Source organism: Odocoileus virginianus, chromosome 12 (assembly GCF_023699985.2).
Source record: "Odocoileus virginianus isolate 20LAN1187 ecotype Illinois chromosome 12, Ovbor_1.2, whole genome shotgun sequence".
Classification (NCBI taxonomy): Eukaryota; Metazoa; Chordata; class Mammalia; order Artiodactyla; family Cervidae; genus Odocoileus; species Odocoileus virginianus.
In genome coordinates, this window is record NC_069685.1 from 1,669,089 (window position 1) to 1,686,805 (window position 17,717).

A 17,717-nucleotide genomic window follows, 5' to 3' on the forward strand; every position below is an offset into this window, starting at 1 on the left:
TCTCAAAGTATTGTGGTCTGAAAAGATGTTTGAAGTGATTTCAATTTTCTTAAATTTACTAAGACCTGTTTTATAGCCTAGCATGTGACCTATCCTGGAGAATATTCCATGTGCACTTAAGAGTGCTTTCAGATGGATCTGGTCTAATGGGCCATTTAAGGCCAATGTTTCCAGTTTCATTTTTCATCTGGATCATCTGTCCATTGATGTAAGTGAGGTGTTACTATTATTGTGTTATTGACAAACTTTTCATTTGGTAATTTTATTGTTTCTAGTCATGGCCTTGTCTTTTTCACCTAGACTATTTCCTTTACCACTTGTTGTAAAACAGGCTGAATTGGTGGTGCTGAATTCTTTTAATTTTGCTTTTCTGTAAAAATTTCAATTTATCCATCAAGTTTGAAAAAGAACTTTTCTGGGTAGAGTATTCTTGGCTATAGATTTTTCTTCTCTTTCATCACTTTATTTTTTTTTTGTTTGTTTGTTTCCAAATTTTTTTTTCCGTTTATTTTTATTAGTTGGAGGCTAATTACTTTACATTACAGTAGTTTTTGTCATACATTGAAATGAATTAGCCATGGATTTACATGTATTCCCCATCCCAGTCCCCCCTCCCACCTCCCTCTCCACCCGATCCCTCTGGGTCTTCCCAGTGCACCAGGATCGAGCACTTGTCTCATGCACCCAACCTGGGCTGGTGATCTGTTTCACCCTAGATAATATACATGTTTCAATGCTGTTCTCTTGAAACATCCCACCCTCTCCTTCTCCCAGAGTCCACAAGTCTGTTCTATACATCTGAGTCTCTTTTTCTGTTTTGCATATAGGGTTATCACTTTAAATAAATCATGCCACTGCTTTCTGGCCTGCAGAGTTTCTGCTGAAAAGTCAGCTGATAGTCTTATGAGAGTTTCTTCTATGTTTGTTGTCATTCAGTTGCTAAGTCATGTTCAACTCTTTGCAACTCCATGGACTGTAGCAAGCCAGGCTCTTCTGTCCTCCACTATCTCCCAGAGTTTGCTCAAATTCATGTCTATTGAATTGGTGATGCTATCTAATCGTGTAATCCTCTGCTGCCCTCTTCTCCTTTTGCCTTCAGTCTTTCCCACCATCAGGGTCTTTTCCATCGAGTCAGCTCTTTACATCAGGTGTCCAAAGTATGGAGCTTCAACTTCATCATCAGTCCTTCCAATGAATATTCAGGACTGATTTCCTTTAGGATTGACTGGTTTGATCTCCTTGCAGTCCAAGGAACTCTCAAGAGTCTTCTCCAGCACCACAATTCGAAAGTATCAATTTTTCAGTACTCAGCCTTCTTTATGGTCCAACTCTCCCATTTATACATGACTACTGGAAAAACCATAGTTTGACTATACAGACATTTGTCAGCAAAGTGATGTCTCTGTTTTTTAAATATGCTGTTTAGGTTTGTCATAGCTTTCCTTCCAAGGAACAAGTATCTTTTAATTTGATGGCCTGGTATGTCATTTGTTGCCTTTCCCTGCTGCTTTTTATATTTTCTTTTTCTTTTTGTCATTTTAATTACAATGTGTTTTGGTGCATTACTCTTTGGGTTAATCCTATATTTGACTTTCTATACTTCCTGGACTCTCTGGACTATTTCCTTTCCCATGTTAGGAAAGTTTTCAGCTATTATATCTTCAAATATATTATCAGCCCCTTTCTCTTTCTCTTCTCCTTCTGAGATGGTAATACTAATATTAGTGTATTTGATGTTGTCCCAGAGGTTTCTTCAACTGTCCTCATTTCTTTTCATTCTCTGTTCATCGCCATTGATTTCTACTACTCTTTCTTCCAGCTTTCTGTTCTGCTTCTCTATCATTTAGTCTACACTTGATTCCTTCTAGTGTGTTTTCAGCTATATTTTTCATCTCTGTCTGATTGTCATTTATATTTTCTAACTTGTTAAAAACTTCTAACTTTTTATTGTGCATCATTCTCCTCCCAAATTCTTTGATCATTTTTACAATCTCTACCTTGAACCTTTTCTCAGGTAGATTGCGTAGCTCCACTTCATTTAGTTCTTCTGGGATTTTTGTCTTGTTACTTCATCTGGAACATATTCGTCTGTTGCTTTGTTTTGTCTAAGTTGTTGTTTTTATTTTTCTGTATCTAATAGTTTGGTTCTGTTTCCTGATCTTGGATAAGTGACCATTTGCAGGAGGTGTCCTGTGTGTCTCAGCAGTGCACTCCCTTCTCATCACCCAAACTATATGCTCTAGGGGATCTCCCGGTTAGGACCGTGTGAGTCTTTTAGTTGTGGCAGGTTGAATATATGGGTGGCCTGTTGGGCTTGGTTGACCCCGGGTCTGGTTGATTGCTTGGACCTGCCTTGATCGAGGCTGCTGGCTGTTCCACACAGGGGCCTGGCCATAAGGTGGCCAGCTGCAGAATCCAGGGTGGCCCAAGGCTAGAGCTGGCTCACTGATGGAAAGAGTCCATAAGACTTCGGGGTTGTAGCCCACCCGCTGCTGGGTGAAACTTGTCCCGGTGTTAGTGCAGGACTACTGGCAGGCAGAGTCAGGCCCTGGACTCTGGTTCCAGGGTCCAGGAATCCCAGAGTTGATACTAGGTCACTGGTAGGAGGAGTGGGGGCAGTTCCTGAAACAAGTGGGTACAGACTCTTGGGATATCCAAGAGTTTGTGCTGGCCTGCCAGAGGACTGGGTCAGGCTGGCCCCAGGGCAGGGTTTGGCCTACTGTGACAGATTAGGCCCACAGGTTATAGGATTGTGACTTTCTTGCATCTGTTCTCTGTTCTCTGATAGGTAGAGCTGGCCCTCTGCTGGGCAGGGCTGTGTCCAGAGTTGGCTGTGGGCTCAGGAAGACTTTAAGCACCCTGTGTGCTGATGGGTGGAGCCAGTCAACATATTAATGGACATAGTTGTGTCCCAGAAAAAGTTTAATTATTAAAAAACAGGCTTCATGTCAGATTTCTTCTGTGAGACTTAGTTTGCTGACTTGAACTAAGAAATTCACATATAAAAAGGTTTGAAATCATGTAATTATAAGTGTTTGCCCTCATTTCCCCTGAAAATCACAGTGGGTGAAGGTATTTGACTTTACTTTCTATGGTAGGCAGAATGATGCTCCCCATCCTCCAAAGATCACCATCTCTTAATTCTCAGAAACTTTGCATACATTATCTTATATGTCAAAAGGCACAGTGGTTAAATCAAAGGTCTTCAGATGAAAAGATTATCCTGGAATATCTAGATGGGCTTGAAGTAATCTTAATGGTCCTTACAAGAGGGAGCCAAGTTTTATACTATTGGATCTGAAGATGGAGGAAGCAAACATGAGCCTAGAAAAGAGGGAAGCCTTTAGATGCTGAAGAAAATGTAAGGAAACAGATTCACACCAAGGACCCTCAGAAGCAGCATTGTGCTTCCTCACCCACTTTAGACCACTGACTTCCACAGTTCTAGCACAATAAAAGTGTATTGTATTGAGCCACTAAGTGTGTGGTAATTTCCTGGAGCAAATTTGCTGGAGGAAGCAAATATATTTACCTTGTTTTTGGAGTTTGTATTTGTATGTGTGTGTTAATCATTAAATGCTAACTGCATCATAATATTTTTAAAGTAAAAGAAACCTTGGCTGAAAGATACTTGGAGAAAGTCTTCCTTTTAGAAAAGGGATAAAGTTCTGAATGAATAAAGGGATAGTGTCCTATCATTCCTGGCTTTACCATATCTTTGTTCTGAAAGTCTCTACTGATCATTAAATTTTTGGTAGTTTTTTCATATTCTTAATTACTCTACACTTTAAAAAAATTTAAACAACTGAAAAAAGATCTAGGCATAGGATCACGTAGCAATAGGCTAATATACTTGTACCATTTTAATTTTATGTATTGTATCCAAGCTTTGCTAAATTGTAGTTTACAGCTTCATATGTGGGATATTTAGAAAACAAAACACTCACAATGATATATAATTCTCCACCATAAATCCGTTATAAGTGTATTTGATCACTGTTGTCAGAAGACTGGGGTTTAATTCAATTGTGCCATTGTTTTCCAGTGGCCTCTAATCCTTCCAATATCTTGAGGAAAACCAAATGATGAGAACCAAAGTTCTCATCTAAGACAGGAAAATGCAAAGGATGGATAGAATGAGGGAGGTCTGAATTTCATTTCATAACTGCTCACATTGTATCAGTCTCTTTAATTCTCTAAGTTTATAGTCACCCTGGCTAAATTTTATTTCCACATTAAGCACTATTATTTTATTATCTTGTCCTCTCTGAATGTATGTAGAGACTTTGAGTGGCCTTATCCTTTAGCTAGTGCTTGTACTTTAAGTAAAAGTACCTCTGGGGGTGGTTGAGTCTCTAAGTTGTGTCCAACTCTTGCTACCCCATGCACTGTAGCCCGCCACATTCCTCTGCCCAAGAGATTTTCAGACAAGAATACTTTTTCAGGCAAAAGTACCTCTTTGTTGTTGTTGTTGTTCAGTCGCTCATTTATTCCAACTCTTTCCAACCCCATGGACTGCAGCACGCCAGACCTCCCTGTCCATCACCAACTCCCAGAATTTACGCAAACTCATGTCCATTGAGTCGGTGATGCCATCCAACCATCTCATCCTCAGTCGTCCCCTTCTCTTCCTGCCCTCAATCTTTCCCAACATCAGGGTCTTTTCTAATGACTTGGCTCTTCGCATCAGGTGGCCAAAGTATTGGAGCTTCAGCTTCAGCATCAGTCCTTCCAATGAACACTCAGGACTGATCTCCTTCAGGATGGACTGGTTGGATCTCCTTGCTGTCCAAGGGACTCTCAAGAGTCTTCTCCAACACCACAGTTCAAAAGCATCAGTTCTCTAATGCTTAGCCTTCTTTATGGTCCAACTCTCACATCCATATAGGACTATTGGAAAAAAAGAGTTTTGATTATATGGACACTTGTTGGCAGGGTAATATGCATGTGAAGGGGTTGTGTATGGAAGCCTGGCTGGAAGTTAGGAAGGTAGATTAGGTTTGCTTGGATGTTCCAAAAAAGCACAGTTATTCTTTCCAGAGCTTAAAATGAAATGTTAATTTTGTTTCTTTTGAATGATTCTCTTTAAATGATTTAGAATTTCTTACTACTCACTCATTTTGGTCTCTCTAAAACACTGATCATTAACCTTAAAATTGTACAACTATAATAATGGAGTGAATAAGGTTTAAATGTTTGAATACCAAACTGTCTTGCAGTTGCTTAAGAAAGGTATTTAAAATTCCCCCGAAATGAGGGCAGTGTTTCAGCAGAAATCAGAGTTCGTTATAGCTCCACACATCAACTTTTCTGTCCTGTCTTCACTGTAAATTTGAAGGATTTGGGGGGAATTTTTTTTGAGAATCTAAGTGTCTTCGGGAGGCACACTTCCATGGCATTGATTCCTGGTGACTGGAAATTTTCACATTCTGCATCATTTAGACATAGAGATCCAGGCCTCAGAATGTGTGATAGAGTAAAAAACAATAAATTGTGTATCTTACTTTACCTTTGGGGATTCTAAAGTCAGTTTTTTAAAAATTTTCCATTTTTCCATGGACTCCATTTTATGGCCTAGAAATATTTCATATTAACGCAAAGTCACTATATATGGAGATATCTCTACATGTATGTCTCTAGCATATTACAGGGCAGATTTATGAGATCTCAGCATGTGAATTAGTCATGTTTTGCTTGTGTGTGGTAGAGCATTTGGGTTAAGCTGGCTTCTGGAAAAGGACCACCCAATCTTTGCAACTGACCTTACAAGCTGCTATTAATTCCAAGGGCAAAATTAATCAATACCTTAATTAATGAGTTAGTTGCATTACTGAGAATGTATCAGCTACACAAACTGCTTTATCTGATTCTTACAAAATCAGTCAGATTCTGTTAGTAATCTGATAAAAACCTGAAGTCAGTTGGTTCCAACCAAGTGTCAACATAGCCCCTAGCCCACTAGCTCAATGCCACCTTCTGTGGTATTGCTCTGTTCTGTAAAACAGATGTTATGATTTACTTCAGACATCCTGCATTTCACTAGAGATTGAAGTAGCCCATTAGTTATATCATTCACTTCATTTTCAATGGACCAATCAATGGACCACACCTGTGGTCTGTAAATTCTGATCCTATTTTTAACTTTTACTTATAGGATAAGCTTTAGAATGTCATTACTCCCATCATTCTTAAAGTTTTCTCTTCTACACAGTGGGTTTCTTTGCTCTTTATATTGATAGATGAATGCTTCCGAAGTCCATTCCAAAGAGACAATTATTTGACATGCAACAGTTTTCAGGTGTTATTTCCCTTTATAGTATATTTTTCTTAGTATTTAGAAGTTGGGTTTCATATTTAGCTAAAAAAGAAAAAACCCTTTGGGATGAAGTTAACCTGATTTTCTCTTATTGTTTTGTTAACAGTTACAAACTCAGAATAAGTATCATTTTGCTATTATAATCTGTCTAATTTCTGGAGTAGACTTAATTGCAATAGTAGAATTAGTTGCAATAGTCAAATAGAATTTCACATATTATTACATTGTTTTCCTCATTATGTCTTCCTAGACTCTATATTCTATTGATTTCACAACCCTTTTCAATAATGTGCTAGATGGATTAAATGATTTTCAAACCCTGAAAATATTTTTTCAATTAATTAATTAATTTTAATTGGAGGATAATTACTTTGCATTACTGTGATGGTTTTTGCCATGCATGAACACAACTTTGTCACAGGTATATATGTCTCCCCCCCATCCTGAGGCCCCTCCCACCTGCCTCCCCACCGTCTGGGTTGTCTCAGAGCATCAGCTTTGAGTGCCCTGCTTCATGCATGGATCTTACACTGGTCATCTATTTTACATATGGTAATATATATGTTTCCATCCTATTCTCTCAAATCGTCCCACCCTCACCATTTCCCACTGAGTTCAAAAGTCTGTTCTTTACATCTGTGTCTCCTTTGCTGTCCTGCATGTAGGATTGTCAGTACTGTCTTTTTAAATTCCTTGTATATGTATTAATATATAGTATTTGTCTTTCTCTTTCTGCTGCAAAGAAAAGAACCCATTTTGAGTGATATGTGGCTTTATAAATGTTCTTTTTTTCTTTCTTAACAGGCCTTTACTGAATTTGAGATTGAGCAGCATCAAGAATGTGCTTATGATCACTTGGAAGTATTTGATGGAGAAACAGAAAAATCACCAGTTCTTGGACGACTGTGTGGGAATAAGATACCAGAGCCCCTTGTGGCTACTGGAAATAACATGTTTATTCGGTTTGTCTCTGATGCGTCTGTTCAAAGAAAAGGTTTTCAAGCCGCACATTCTACAGGTGAGTAAATTAGGTGATGCTTCTCTTTCCTGAGTAAGTACCAAGTTTCTCTTCTAGGGAAAGCAGGGAATTTCTAACAGGATCAAAAGAAATCCCACTGAAACATTGTATGAAATATTTGAGAACCATGTGGCAACCTACCTAAATATCTTTGTAGTTGTTACTTAGTCACTAAGTTGTGCCCTACTCTTTGTGACCCCATGGACTGCAGCCCAGCAGCCTCCTCTGTCCATGGGATTTTCCAGGCAAGAATACTGGAGTGGGTTGCCATTTCCTTCTCCAGGGCATATTCTCAACCCAGGGATCGAGCCCACATCTCCTGCCGTGGCAGGCAGCTTCTTTACTGCTGAGCCAAAAGGGAAGTCCTACCTTTTTAGCTCAATATTCAAAAAACTAAGATGATGCCATCTGGTCCCATCACTTCATGGCAAATAGATAGGGAAACAATGGAAACAGTGACAGACTTTATCTTCTTGGGCTCCAAAATCACTGCAGATGGTGACTGCAGCCATGAAATTAAAAGATGCTTGCTCCTTGGAAAAAGAGCTATGACCAACCTACACAGCATATTAAAAAGCAGAGACATTACTTTGCCAACATAGATCCATCTAGTCAAAGCTATGGTTTTTCCAGTAGTCATGTATGGTTGTGAGAGTTTGATTATAAAGGAGGCTGAGCACTGAAGAACTGATGCTTTTGAACTGTGGTGTTGGAGAAGACTCTTGAGAGTCCCTTGGACTCCAGGGAGATCAAACCAGTCAATCCTAAAGGAAATCAGTCCTGAATATTCATTGGAAGGACTGATGCTAAAGCTGAAGCTCCAATACTTTGCCACCTTATGGGAAGAACTGATTCATTGGAAAAAATCCTGATGCTGGGAAAGATTGAAGGCAGGAGGAGAAGGGGACGACAGAGGATAAGATAGTTGGATGGCATCACTGACACAATGGACATGAGTTTGAGCAAGCTAGGGGAGTTGATGAAGGACAGGGAAGCTTGGCGTGCTGCAGTTCATGGGGTTGCAAAGAGTTGTACACGAACTGAAACTGAAACTGGATCTTTGTAGCTGTTGTGCTAATTAAAAGAAACACAGTAGTTTGATCTGATTCATAATCAAGAACTGAGCTATCAGGGAAGCCCCAAAGATCAAGAAAACTATCTCTTAATACTTATAAGGTGTATTCCATGTTAATTTTTGCAATTTGATTTATGTCTTTAATAGATAAAATCTGTAGCTTGAAATTGGAAATTTTTGTTTTTGCTAAAATCTTACCTGATTAATTAACTTTCACATTAATATTTTTATCAATGTGGTATGATTAAGAAGAACTACGTTAAATATTTATATGGTGTATTCCATGTTAACTTTAGAAATTCAGTTTATATGTTATATTTAACAGATAGAAATCTATAGCTAGAAATTCAAAAATTTTGTTATTGCTAAAATCCTAAAGAGCAACTAAAAGTTTTTGCTTTACCTATTAGCTAATTTTCACATTAATATCTTCTTGTGATTCAAAGTTTGAATTCAACTCTATTTACAGAGCCTAACTTTTTCACTTTTATTTGGTATGCAATATTATATTTTTCCTAACCCTAATCCCTAATTTGACCATTACAGGTAAAATGTCAGCTATAATGGAAGTTTTTAAGAAATAAAATATAATTTAGACAAATATGAAAAATTTTATGCAAAAATATAAAATAACTGTTTTTTAATCTGGAGCAAAGTTAACAATATATTCCATGAAGTCCAGTAAGTGTCCTTTAAAATCAGTTATACATACCTATGAAGTCACTTGGCCTATAGTGACACCTGGTGCCAGCTTTAATGCATTAGCTGTTGAGACACCAGGAGAAAACTGTCGCTTCAGTCGTGTCCAGCTCTTGGCCACCCTATGCACCGTAGCCCACCAAACTCCTCAGGCCATGGGATTCTCCAGGCCAGAATCCTGGTCTGGGTTGCCCTGCCCTCTTCCACGGGATCTTCCCAAACCAGGGACTGAACCCCAGTCTCTGTCATCTACTGCTTTGGCAGGCAGGTTCTTTACCACTAGCGCTACCTCTTGCTATAAAACAGTCTACAAATTAATCCATGAAAAACATTTAATGCAGTAGTGTTTGTCATGTTGTCTTGATTATTGTTTTCTCCTTTCACTTTTATTCTATTTTAGAAATAATAACTTTGTTCTATTGTTCAATTTTATTTTCCACTCTAGTATATTCTGCTATGAGCATTAAATTTATATTGAAGTCTATTTGCGAGAAAGGGGGTTTTATCTGATTCATGCTAGTAATGACTGGACTCAAAAATAATACAATGTCATTATTTCTCATAATTAATATAAATATTCTGGTTTGAGAAAAATCTTTCATGGATTAAAAATATTCCATATTAATGAACTTTTTATGCCTTTGACATTTACTCTTTAAATATTTGACTGATAACTTGTCACATGTTGAAGGAATAAAAAAGTGGAAATCTCATTACTTGATCAATATTTTTCTGACATCATAGTGTTAATGGCATAATTTTTAAAATAATCCTGGCTGTCTCAGTTTCCAAGAATGGAATGTAAAAATGTATGCTTCAAAACTCTTGAAATAGCTGATATAATATCTTCAATTTACTCACCTATAAATTCCTCTTAGTTTAATAAAAACTTACTTTTATAGTTTCTCTTTTTTATCTTTACCTTTACCTTAAATCTCAAATTTTCTTGCAGCTATAAAACTCCATGACTCCTTAATTTACATGGCTTCTGCTATAGATGCTGTTTCTGTGTATGTGTCAGCATTAAGAGTCCATGGGTAGGCTCTTATTACAGTATCACAGAGATCATATGTTGAAATCCAACAGTATATGTAGCATGCACTTGATATTTCAGGCACATACATACACTTAACAACTACATACATTGAGCTCTCAAAAGAGCTATATGATGTAGGAATTACCTTTATCTTCAGATGAAGAAATTTAAAATCTGAGAGATTAATTTGCAACAATTTCTAAAAGTATATCAAAACCTGGATTTCATCCTAATTCTGACTGTGTCCAAAGCTCGTGTACTTTCTATTATGGTATATTTTCTCTAAACATAAGCATTTTGGACTAGGAAGAAAACCATACAAAACTAGTTAACTGTTAATTGAAACAATATGTAGAGACTGAATGCTTCCTTATACAAATCCTCTGTCGAAAATAACCAACAGACTAGTTTCATTTTACTTCCCTGTTCAATCCATATCCATTCAAATACCCATGTGAGCAGCCTCACTATTATTTTGTAGGCAAAACATGCCTTGGATGTTTGATTCAGTCCTGTCATCTAAGAAATGAGGCTTCTAAGGCTAAAACTTAACAACAACCAAAGTAGCACAAAAAATAACACCTGGAACTAGACTTCTCTCCAACTTCTACTCACTGTGCTCTTGTCAAAATTTTTGGCATTTTCTGTTTCTTTCTCTTCTTCATGTGTAAATTTTTGCTTTCACTTAACTAGTTATCTTTGAATTTTGGGGGTAGATTTAGTTTTCACTGGTACTTTCAAGTAGCCATACATGCTGAAATATTACGTACTGCTTATTATTTATTTCTTTGAAAGATTTCTCTTTAACAAGTTTATTTATTCCACAGTCTTTCATCAGATATGTATTTGGTACTTGCTTTAAATAGACACTGTAGAGTATTAATAATTCATAGCAAAAAAAAAGGGGGGGAAGGGAATTTTATAGGAACTTATGAGAAAATAATAAGAGACCCCGGTTCGATCCCTGGGTTGGGAAGATCCACCGGAGAAGGGACAGGCTCCCCACTCCAGTATTTGTGGACTACCCTTGTGGCTCAGCTGGTAAAGAATCCACCTGCAATGCAGGAGACCTGGATTTGATCCCTGGGTTGGGAAGATCTCCTGGAGAAGGGAAAGGCTACCCACTCCAGTGTTCTGGCCTGGAGAACTCCATGGACCATGTAGTCCAGGGGTTGAAAGAGTCAGATACGACTGAGCAACTCTCACTTCACTTCATGAGAAAATGGGGGCTTCCCTGGTGGCTCAGTGTAAAGACTCTGCCTGCCAATGCAGGAGATGCAAGTTTGATCCCTGGGTCAGAAATATACCCTGGAGAAGGAAATGGCAACCTACTCCAGTATTCTTGCCTAGAGAATCCCATGGTCAGAGGAACCTGGTGGACTATAGTCCATGGGGTTGCAAAGAGTTGGACACAATTTAGCAACTAAACAATAAGAAAAATGACAATGAGAAAATAGAAGCAATACTTACCTTTTGACAGCTATAGTCTGAGAAGTTAAATTTAAGATTTGCAGTGGGTTTCTATTAAGACAGTCAAGTCCAATACTACATTTGTCAAATTTGCTAATGCATAAATAATTTATGCATTATTTACTGCTTTCTAGAATACATGTAACTATTATTAACAGGCCCTAGAAGTATAGATGATGGCATTTAGATGTTCTCACTGGAAAATAATAAAATGATGGTAGTGTATTCTTAGGTGGCTTTTCCTGCGTGCCAGGTATCTTTCAATAATTTCACATGTATTAGCCTATAACTCTTCATCTAGATCCTATCACTTGAGTACTGTGTATGATCCCTACTTTAGAAATGAAGTGGGGGGCAAAATCCCACAGCTGATGACTGTAGAATTCAGGTTTGTATCCAGGCCATTTGGCTGCGGAGTCCTGTCACAGGTAGAGTACACTAATTCTTGGAGTTAGGGATAAGAGAAGCACCATTGTGGAAAAGGAAGGATGCTTAGTTTCCAGTCTGTGGGACTTAAGAGATAGTTCCCAAGACTGATCAGATTTCCAGCTTTCCAGAGTTGTTATAAGCACACATAAGACCTATATCAATAGGTTGTACAAGACACTCGTCCTACAAACTGGAAGACAAAGGGACATTTATTTACTTATTTTTTAAATTTAATTATTTTTAATTGGAGTATAATTACTTTACAATGCTGTGTTGGTTTCTGCGATATATCAACATGAACCAGCCATAGGTATGCATACTAAGTCCCCTCCCTCTCGAACCTCCTTCCCATCTCCAGCCCCATCCTACCCCACTAGGTTGTCACAGTGTACCAGTTTAAAATTCTGCATCATGCAGCAAATTTCTACTGGCTATCTAATTTTATATATAGGAATGTATATATTTCAATGTTTCTCTCAATTCGTTCCAACCTCCCCTTCCTCCACTGTGTCCACCAGTCAGTTTTCTATGTCTGCATCTCTATTGCTGCCCTGCAGAGAGTTTCATCAGTACTATCTTTCTAGAGTCTATATAGATGCTTTAGAATACAATATATGTTTTTCTTTTTATGACTTCACTCTCTATAGTAAGTTCTAGGTTCATCTGCATTATTAGAACTGAGTCAAATGTGTTCCTTATTATGGCTAAGTAATATTTCATTGTGTATTAACAGTATCACAGCTTCTTTATCCATTCATCTGTCAGTGGACATCTAGGTTGTTCCATGTCCTAGCTATTGTAAATAGTGCTGCAGTGAACAGTACAGTGTATGTGTCTTTTTCAATCATGGTTTCCTCAGAGTATATGCCCAGTAGTGGGATTGCTGGATCATGTGATAGTTTTATTTCTAGTTTTTTAAAGGAATCTCTACACTGTTCCCCATAGTGCTTATATCAGTTTGCATTCCCACCAACAGTGCAAGAAGTTTCCCTTTTCTCCACACCTTCTCCAGCATTTATTGTTTATAGATATTTTGATGATTGTCATTCTGACCAGTGTGAGATGATACCTCATTGCAATTTTGATTTGTATTTCTCTAATAATGAGTGAAGTTGATAATCTTTTCATGTATTTTTAGCCATCTGTATGTCTTCTTTGGAGAAATATCTGCTTAGCTCTTCTGCCCACTTTTTGATTGAGTTGTTTGTTTTTTTGGTATTGAGCTGAATGAGCTGCTTGTAAACTTTGGAGATTAATTATCTGTCAGTTGTTTTGTTTGCTGTTTTTTCTCCCATTCTGTGGGTGGTCTTTTTGCCTTGTTTATAGATTCCTTCGCTGTGCAAAAACTTTTAAGTTTAATTGAATTTCATTTATTTATTTTTGTTTTTGCTTCCATCACTCTAGGATATGGTCATAGAGAATCTTGCTTTAATTTACCTCAAAGGGTATCCTGCCTATATTTTTCTCTAAAAGTTTTACAATTTCTGGTCTTACATTTAGGTCTTTAATCCATTTTGAGTTTATTTTTGTGTATGGTATTAGGAAGCATTCTAATTTCATTCTTTTATGCATAGCTGTTATCATTTAACATGATGTGGAAGGCATTCTCATGACTGAAACACTAGTTGGAAGTTTTTACATCTCTGGTCACACCAAGGTGTCTGAATGTACAGTTGTATGTGGCAATGCCCAGAGTTTTGGTTGAGCTTACTTGTATTCAGACACATCTGAATAGGGTTCCACCTGGGGTTTCAGAAATATTTTGTTAGTTAAAATCACTGAACTACAATGTGGGTAAACCATATACCAATCTGAAAACATCTAAGTAAGAATTTTAGCTGTCCTAATTCACCCTCACATGGTGCTGCTAAGGACTGTCTGGTCACAGAAGACTACACTAGGGTTAAAATTGTGTTTCAGTAACCATTGGTTTATCTGTCCAAATCTTTCCACATTGTATTTTTGCTTCTGTTCTCTCCCAACTCATCCCACTTTTGGGGGGACTTCCCTGATTTTTGTAATGAAATTTCTCCTTCCAGTAACCACTCAGTCATTGCAAATAAGGGCAGAATGAAACTCTAATTTCTCCTGACACTTTTCATATCACCTCCTTTCTCCCTACCCACAGTCATGCTTGTATGTGTAATTGGTTGGAGGAGACTGTAGGCTTCCTCTACTTATATCTACTCTCTTTGCTGTTGTTCAGTCACTAAGTTGTGTCTGACTGTGAACCCATGGACTGCAGGATACCAGGCTCTTCTCCACCATCTCCTGGAGCTTGCTCAAACTGATGTTCATTGAGTTGGTGATGCTATCTAACTATCTCTCTTTTTTTTTTTAATTTACTTTTATTAGTTGGAGGCTGATTACTTTACAATATTGTAGTGATTTTTGCCATACATTGACATGAATTAGTCATGGATTTACATGTGTTCCTCATCCTGATCCCCTCTCCCACCTCCCTCTCCACCCGATCCCTCTGGGTCTTCCCAGTGCACCAGCCCAGAGCACTTGTCTCATGCATCCAACCTGGGCTGGTGATCTGTTTCACCCTTGATAGTATATATGTTTCGATGCTGTTCTCTCAGAACATCCCACCCTCGCCTTCTCCCACAGAGTCCCAAAGTCTGTTCTTTACATCTGTGTCTCTTTTTCTGTCTTGCATATAGTGTTATTGTTACCGTCTTTCTAAATTCCATATATATGCATTAGTATACTGTATTTGTCTTTATCTTTCTGGCTTACTTCACTCTGTATAATGGGCTCCAGTTATCTAACTATCTCATCCTCTGCCACCCTTTTCTCCTTTTGCCTGCAGTCTTTTCCAGCATCAAGGTCTTTTCCAATGAGTAGGCTTTTCACATCACATGGCCAAAGTACTGTAGCTTCAGCTTCAGCATCATCACTTCCAATGAGTATGTAGGGTTGATTTCCTTTAGATAGACTGGTTTGATCTCCTTGCTGTCCAAGGGACACTCAAGAGTCCTCTCCAACACTACAGTTCAAAAACTTCAATCCTCTGGCCTTTATGGTTCAACTCACATCTGTACATGACTACTGGAAAAACCATAGGTTTGACTATAAGCACCTTTGTTGGCAAAGTAATGTCTCTGCTTTTTAATATGCTGTCTAGCTTGGTCATAGTTTTTCTTCCAAGGAGCAAGTGTCTTTTCATTTCATGGCTGCAGTCACCATCTGCAGTTATTTTGGAGTCCAAGAAAACAAAACCTGTTACTGTTTCCATTTTTTCCCCATCAATTTGCCATGAAGTGATGGGACCACATGCCATGATCTTAGTTTTTTTAATGTTAATTTCAAGCCAGCCTTTTCACTCTCCTCTTTCACCCTCATTAAGAGATTCTTTAGTTCCCCTTCAGTTCAATACAGTCATTCAGTTGCGACCTTTAGTTGGAACTTCAGTCCAACTCTTTGCAACCTCATGGACTGCAGCACACCAGGCTTCTCTGTCCTTCACCGACTCCAAGAGTTTACTCAAACCCATGTCCACTGAGTTGGTGATGCCATCCAACCATCTCATCCTCTGTCATCCCCTTTTCCTGCCACCTCAGTCTTTCCCAGCATCAGAGCTTTTTCCAATGAGTCAGTTCTTCGCATCAGGTGGCCAAATATTGGAGTTTCAGCTTCAGCATCGGTCCTTCCAATTAATATTCAGGACTGATTAACTTTAGGATGGACTGGTTGGATCGCCTTGAAGTCCAAGGGACTCTCAAGAGTCTTCTCCAACACCACAGTTCAAAAGCATCAATTCTTCAGCGCTCAGCTTTCTTCACAGTCCAACTTTCACATCCATACATGACTACTGGAAAAACCTTAGCTTTGACTAGCTGAACCTTTGTCAGCAAAGCAATGTCTCTGCTTTTTAATATGCTGTCCAGTTTGGTCATAGCTTTTCTTCCAAGGTGCAAGCATCTTTTCATTTCATGGCTGCAGTCAATATCTGTAGTGATTTTGGAGCCCAAGAAGATAAAGTCTGTCACTGTATCCATTGTTTTCCTATTTGCCATGAAGTGATGGGACCAGATGCCATGATCTTAGTTTTCTGAATGTTGAGTTTTAAGCAAACTTTTTCACTCTCCTCTTTCATTTTCATCAAGAGGCTCTTTAGTTCCCCTTCACTTTCTGCCATAAGAGTTGTGTCATCTGCATAGCTGAGATTGTTAATATTTCTGCCAGCAGTCTTGATACCAGCTTGTGATTCATTCAGCCCAGGATTTCACATGAGGTACTATGCCTATAAGTTAAATAAGCAGGGTGACAATATACAGGCTTGCCATACTCCTTTCCTAATTTTGAACCAGTCTGTTGTTCCATGTCTGATTCTGATTCCAACTGTTGCTTCTTGATCCACATACAGGTTTCTCAGGAGACAGGTAAGGTGGTCTGCTACTCCCATTTCTTTAAGAATTTCCCACAGTTTGTTTGTGTGATCCACATATCCAAAGGTTTTAGTGTAGTCAATGAAGCAGAAGTAGATGTTTTTCTGGAACTCCCTTGCTTTCTCCATGATCCAAAGAAGGTTGACAATTTGATCTCTGGTTCCTCTATGTGTTTTCTAAACCCAACTTATACATCTGAAAAGTCTCAGTTCATGTACTCCTGAAACCTAGCTTGAAGAATTTTGAGCATAACCTTGCTAGCATATGACATGAGCACAAGTTTACAGTAGTTTGAACATTCATTTCCTCTCTAGTCATTGTAAAATTTGGGCACCCAGGCTACAAAGAGTAATTTTTGAAAACTTTTATTCTCTGAAATACATTAACAGTAAATTTTATGCAGGTATATATTATATTTGGTAGAGTTACATCTAATGACAGAGGTACTAACTGGTAAATCATGTGTTTATTAATATCTCCCTGAAAAAGCTATGAAAAGAGCATTTTTTGTTTATTAAACACACAAAATATAATTCATAAAGTTCTGGAACTTCAAGATTAACTGCAATTTATGAGGGGTGTATGTTATTCCAAATCAAGTTAGATAAGTAGTTCAACCTAAGTAAAGTAATACTGGTCTGTGTATTCTACGCAGAGAGTTCTATATGGCACATATACACATACAGGATTTTTATATTGCTGATTCTTTTCAGTTATGTCATATTACTTTGGATTCTGGGTTCTTAAAATATTAAGATTTAACTTGAACACTGACCTTCTTGTCCTTGAAAACAGTTAAAAGTGAAAACAATATAACGTATACCAATAAAAAATATTCATTGAAAGCTAATATAAGTTGTTTTTCAGTCACTCAGTCATGTCTGACTCTTTGTGACCCCATGCACTGCAGCATACCAGGCTTAATTGTCTTTCACTATCTCCCAGAGTTTGCCCTAACTCATGTCCATTGAAAGATATACCTATGTGAATGCAGAGTTCCAAGGAATAACAAGGAGAGATAAGAAAGCCTTCTTAAGTGAACAATGCAAAGAAACAGAGGAAAACAATAGAATGGGAATGACTAGAGACCACTTGAAGAAAATTAGAGGTCCCAAGGGAACATTTCATGCAAAGACAGGCTCAGAAACAATATGATCCTAACAGAAGCAGAAGATATTAAGAAGAGGTGGCAAGAATACACAGAAGAACTGTAGAAAAAAATGTCTTCATGACCTGGACAGCCATTATGGTGTGATCACTCACCTAGAGCCAGAAAT

At 38.0% G+C, this 17,717-nt stretch overlaps 1 protein-coding gene across 3 annotated transcripts in view; it reads left to right on the forward strand.

The window, feature by feature from the left end:
• TLL1 (tolloid like 1) overlaps nucleotides 1-17,717 on the forward strand; it is a 336,773-nt gene that overhangs the window by 256,066 nt on the left and 62,990 nt on the right. For all 3 annotated transcript variants that reach the window (XM_070474697.1, XM_070474695.1, XM_070474696.1), the window contains exon 19: nucleotides 7,121-7,334. In XM_070474697.1, coding sequence (XP_070330798.1) covers nucleotides 7,121-7,334 — 214 coding nt within the window. The remainder of the gene's footprint in view (nucleotides 1-7,120; nucleotides 7,335-17,717) is intronic.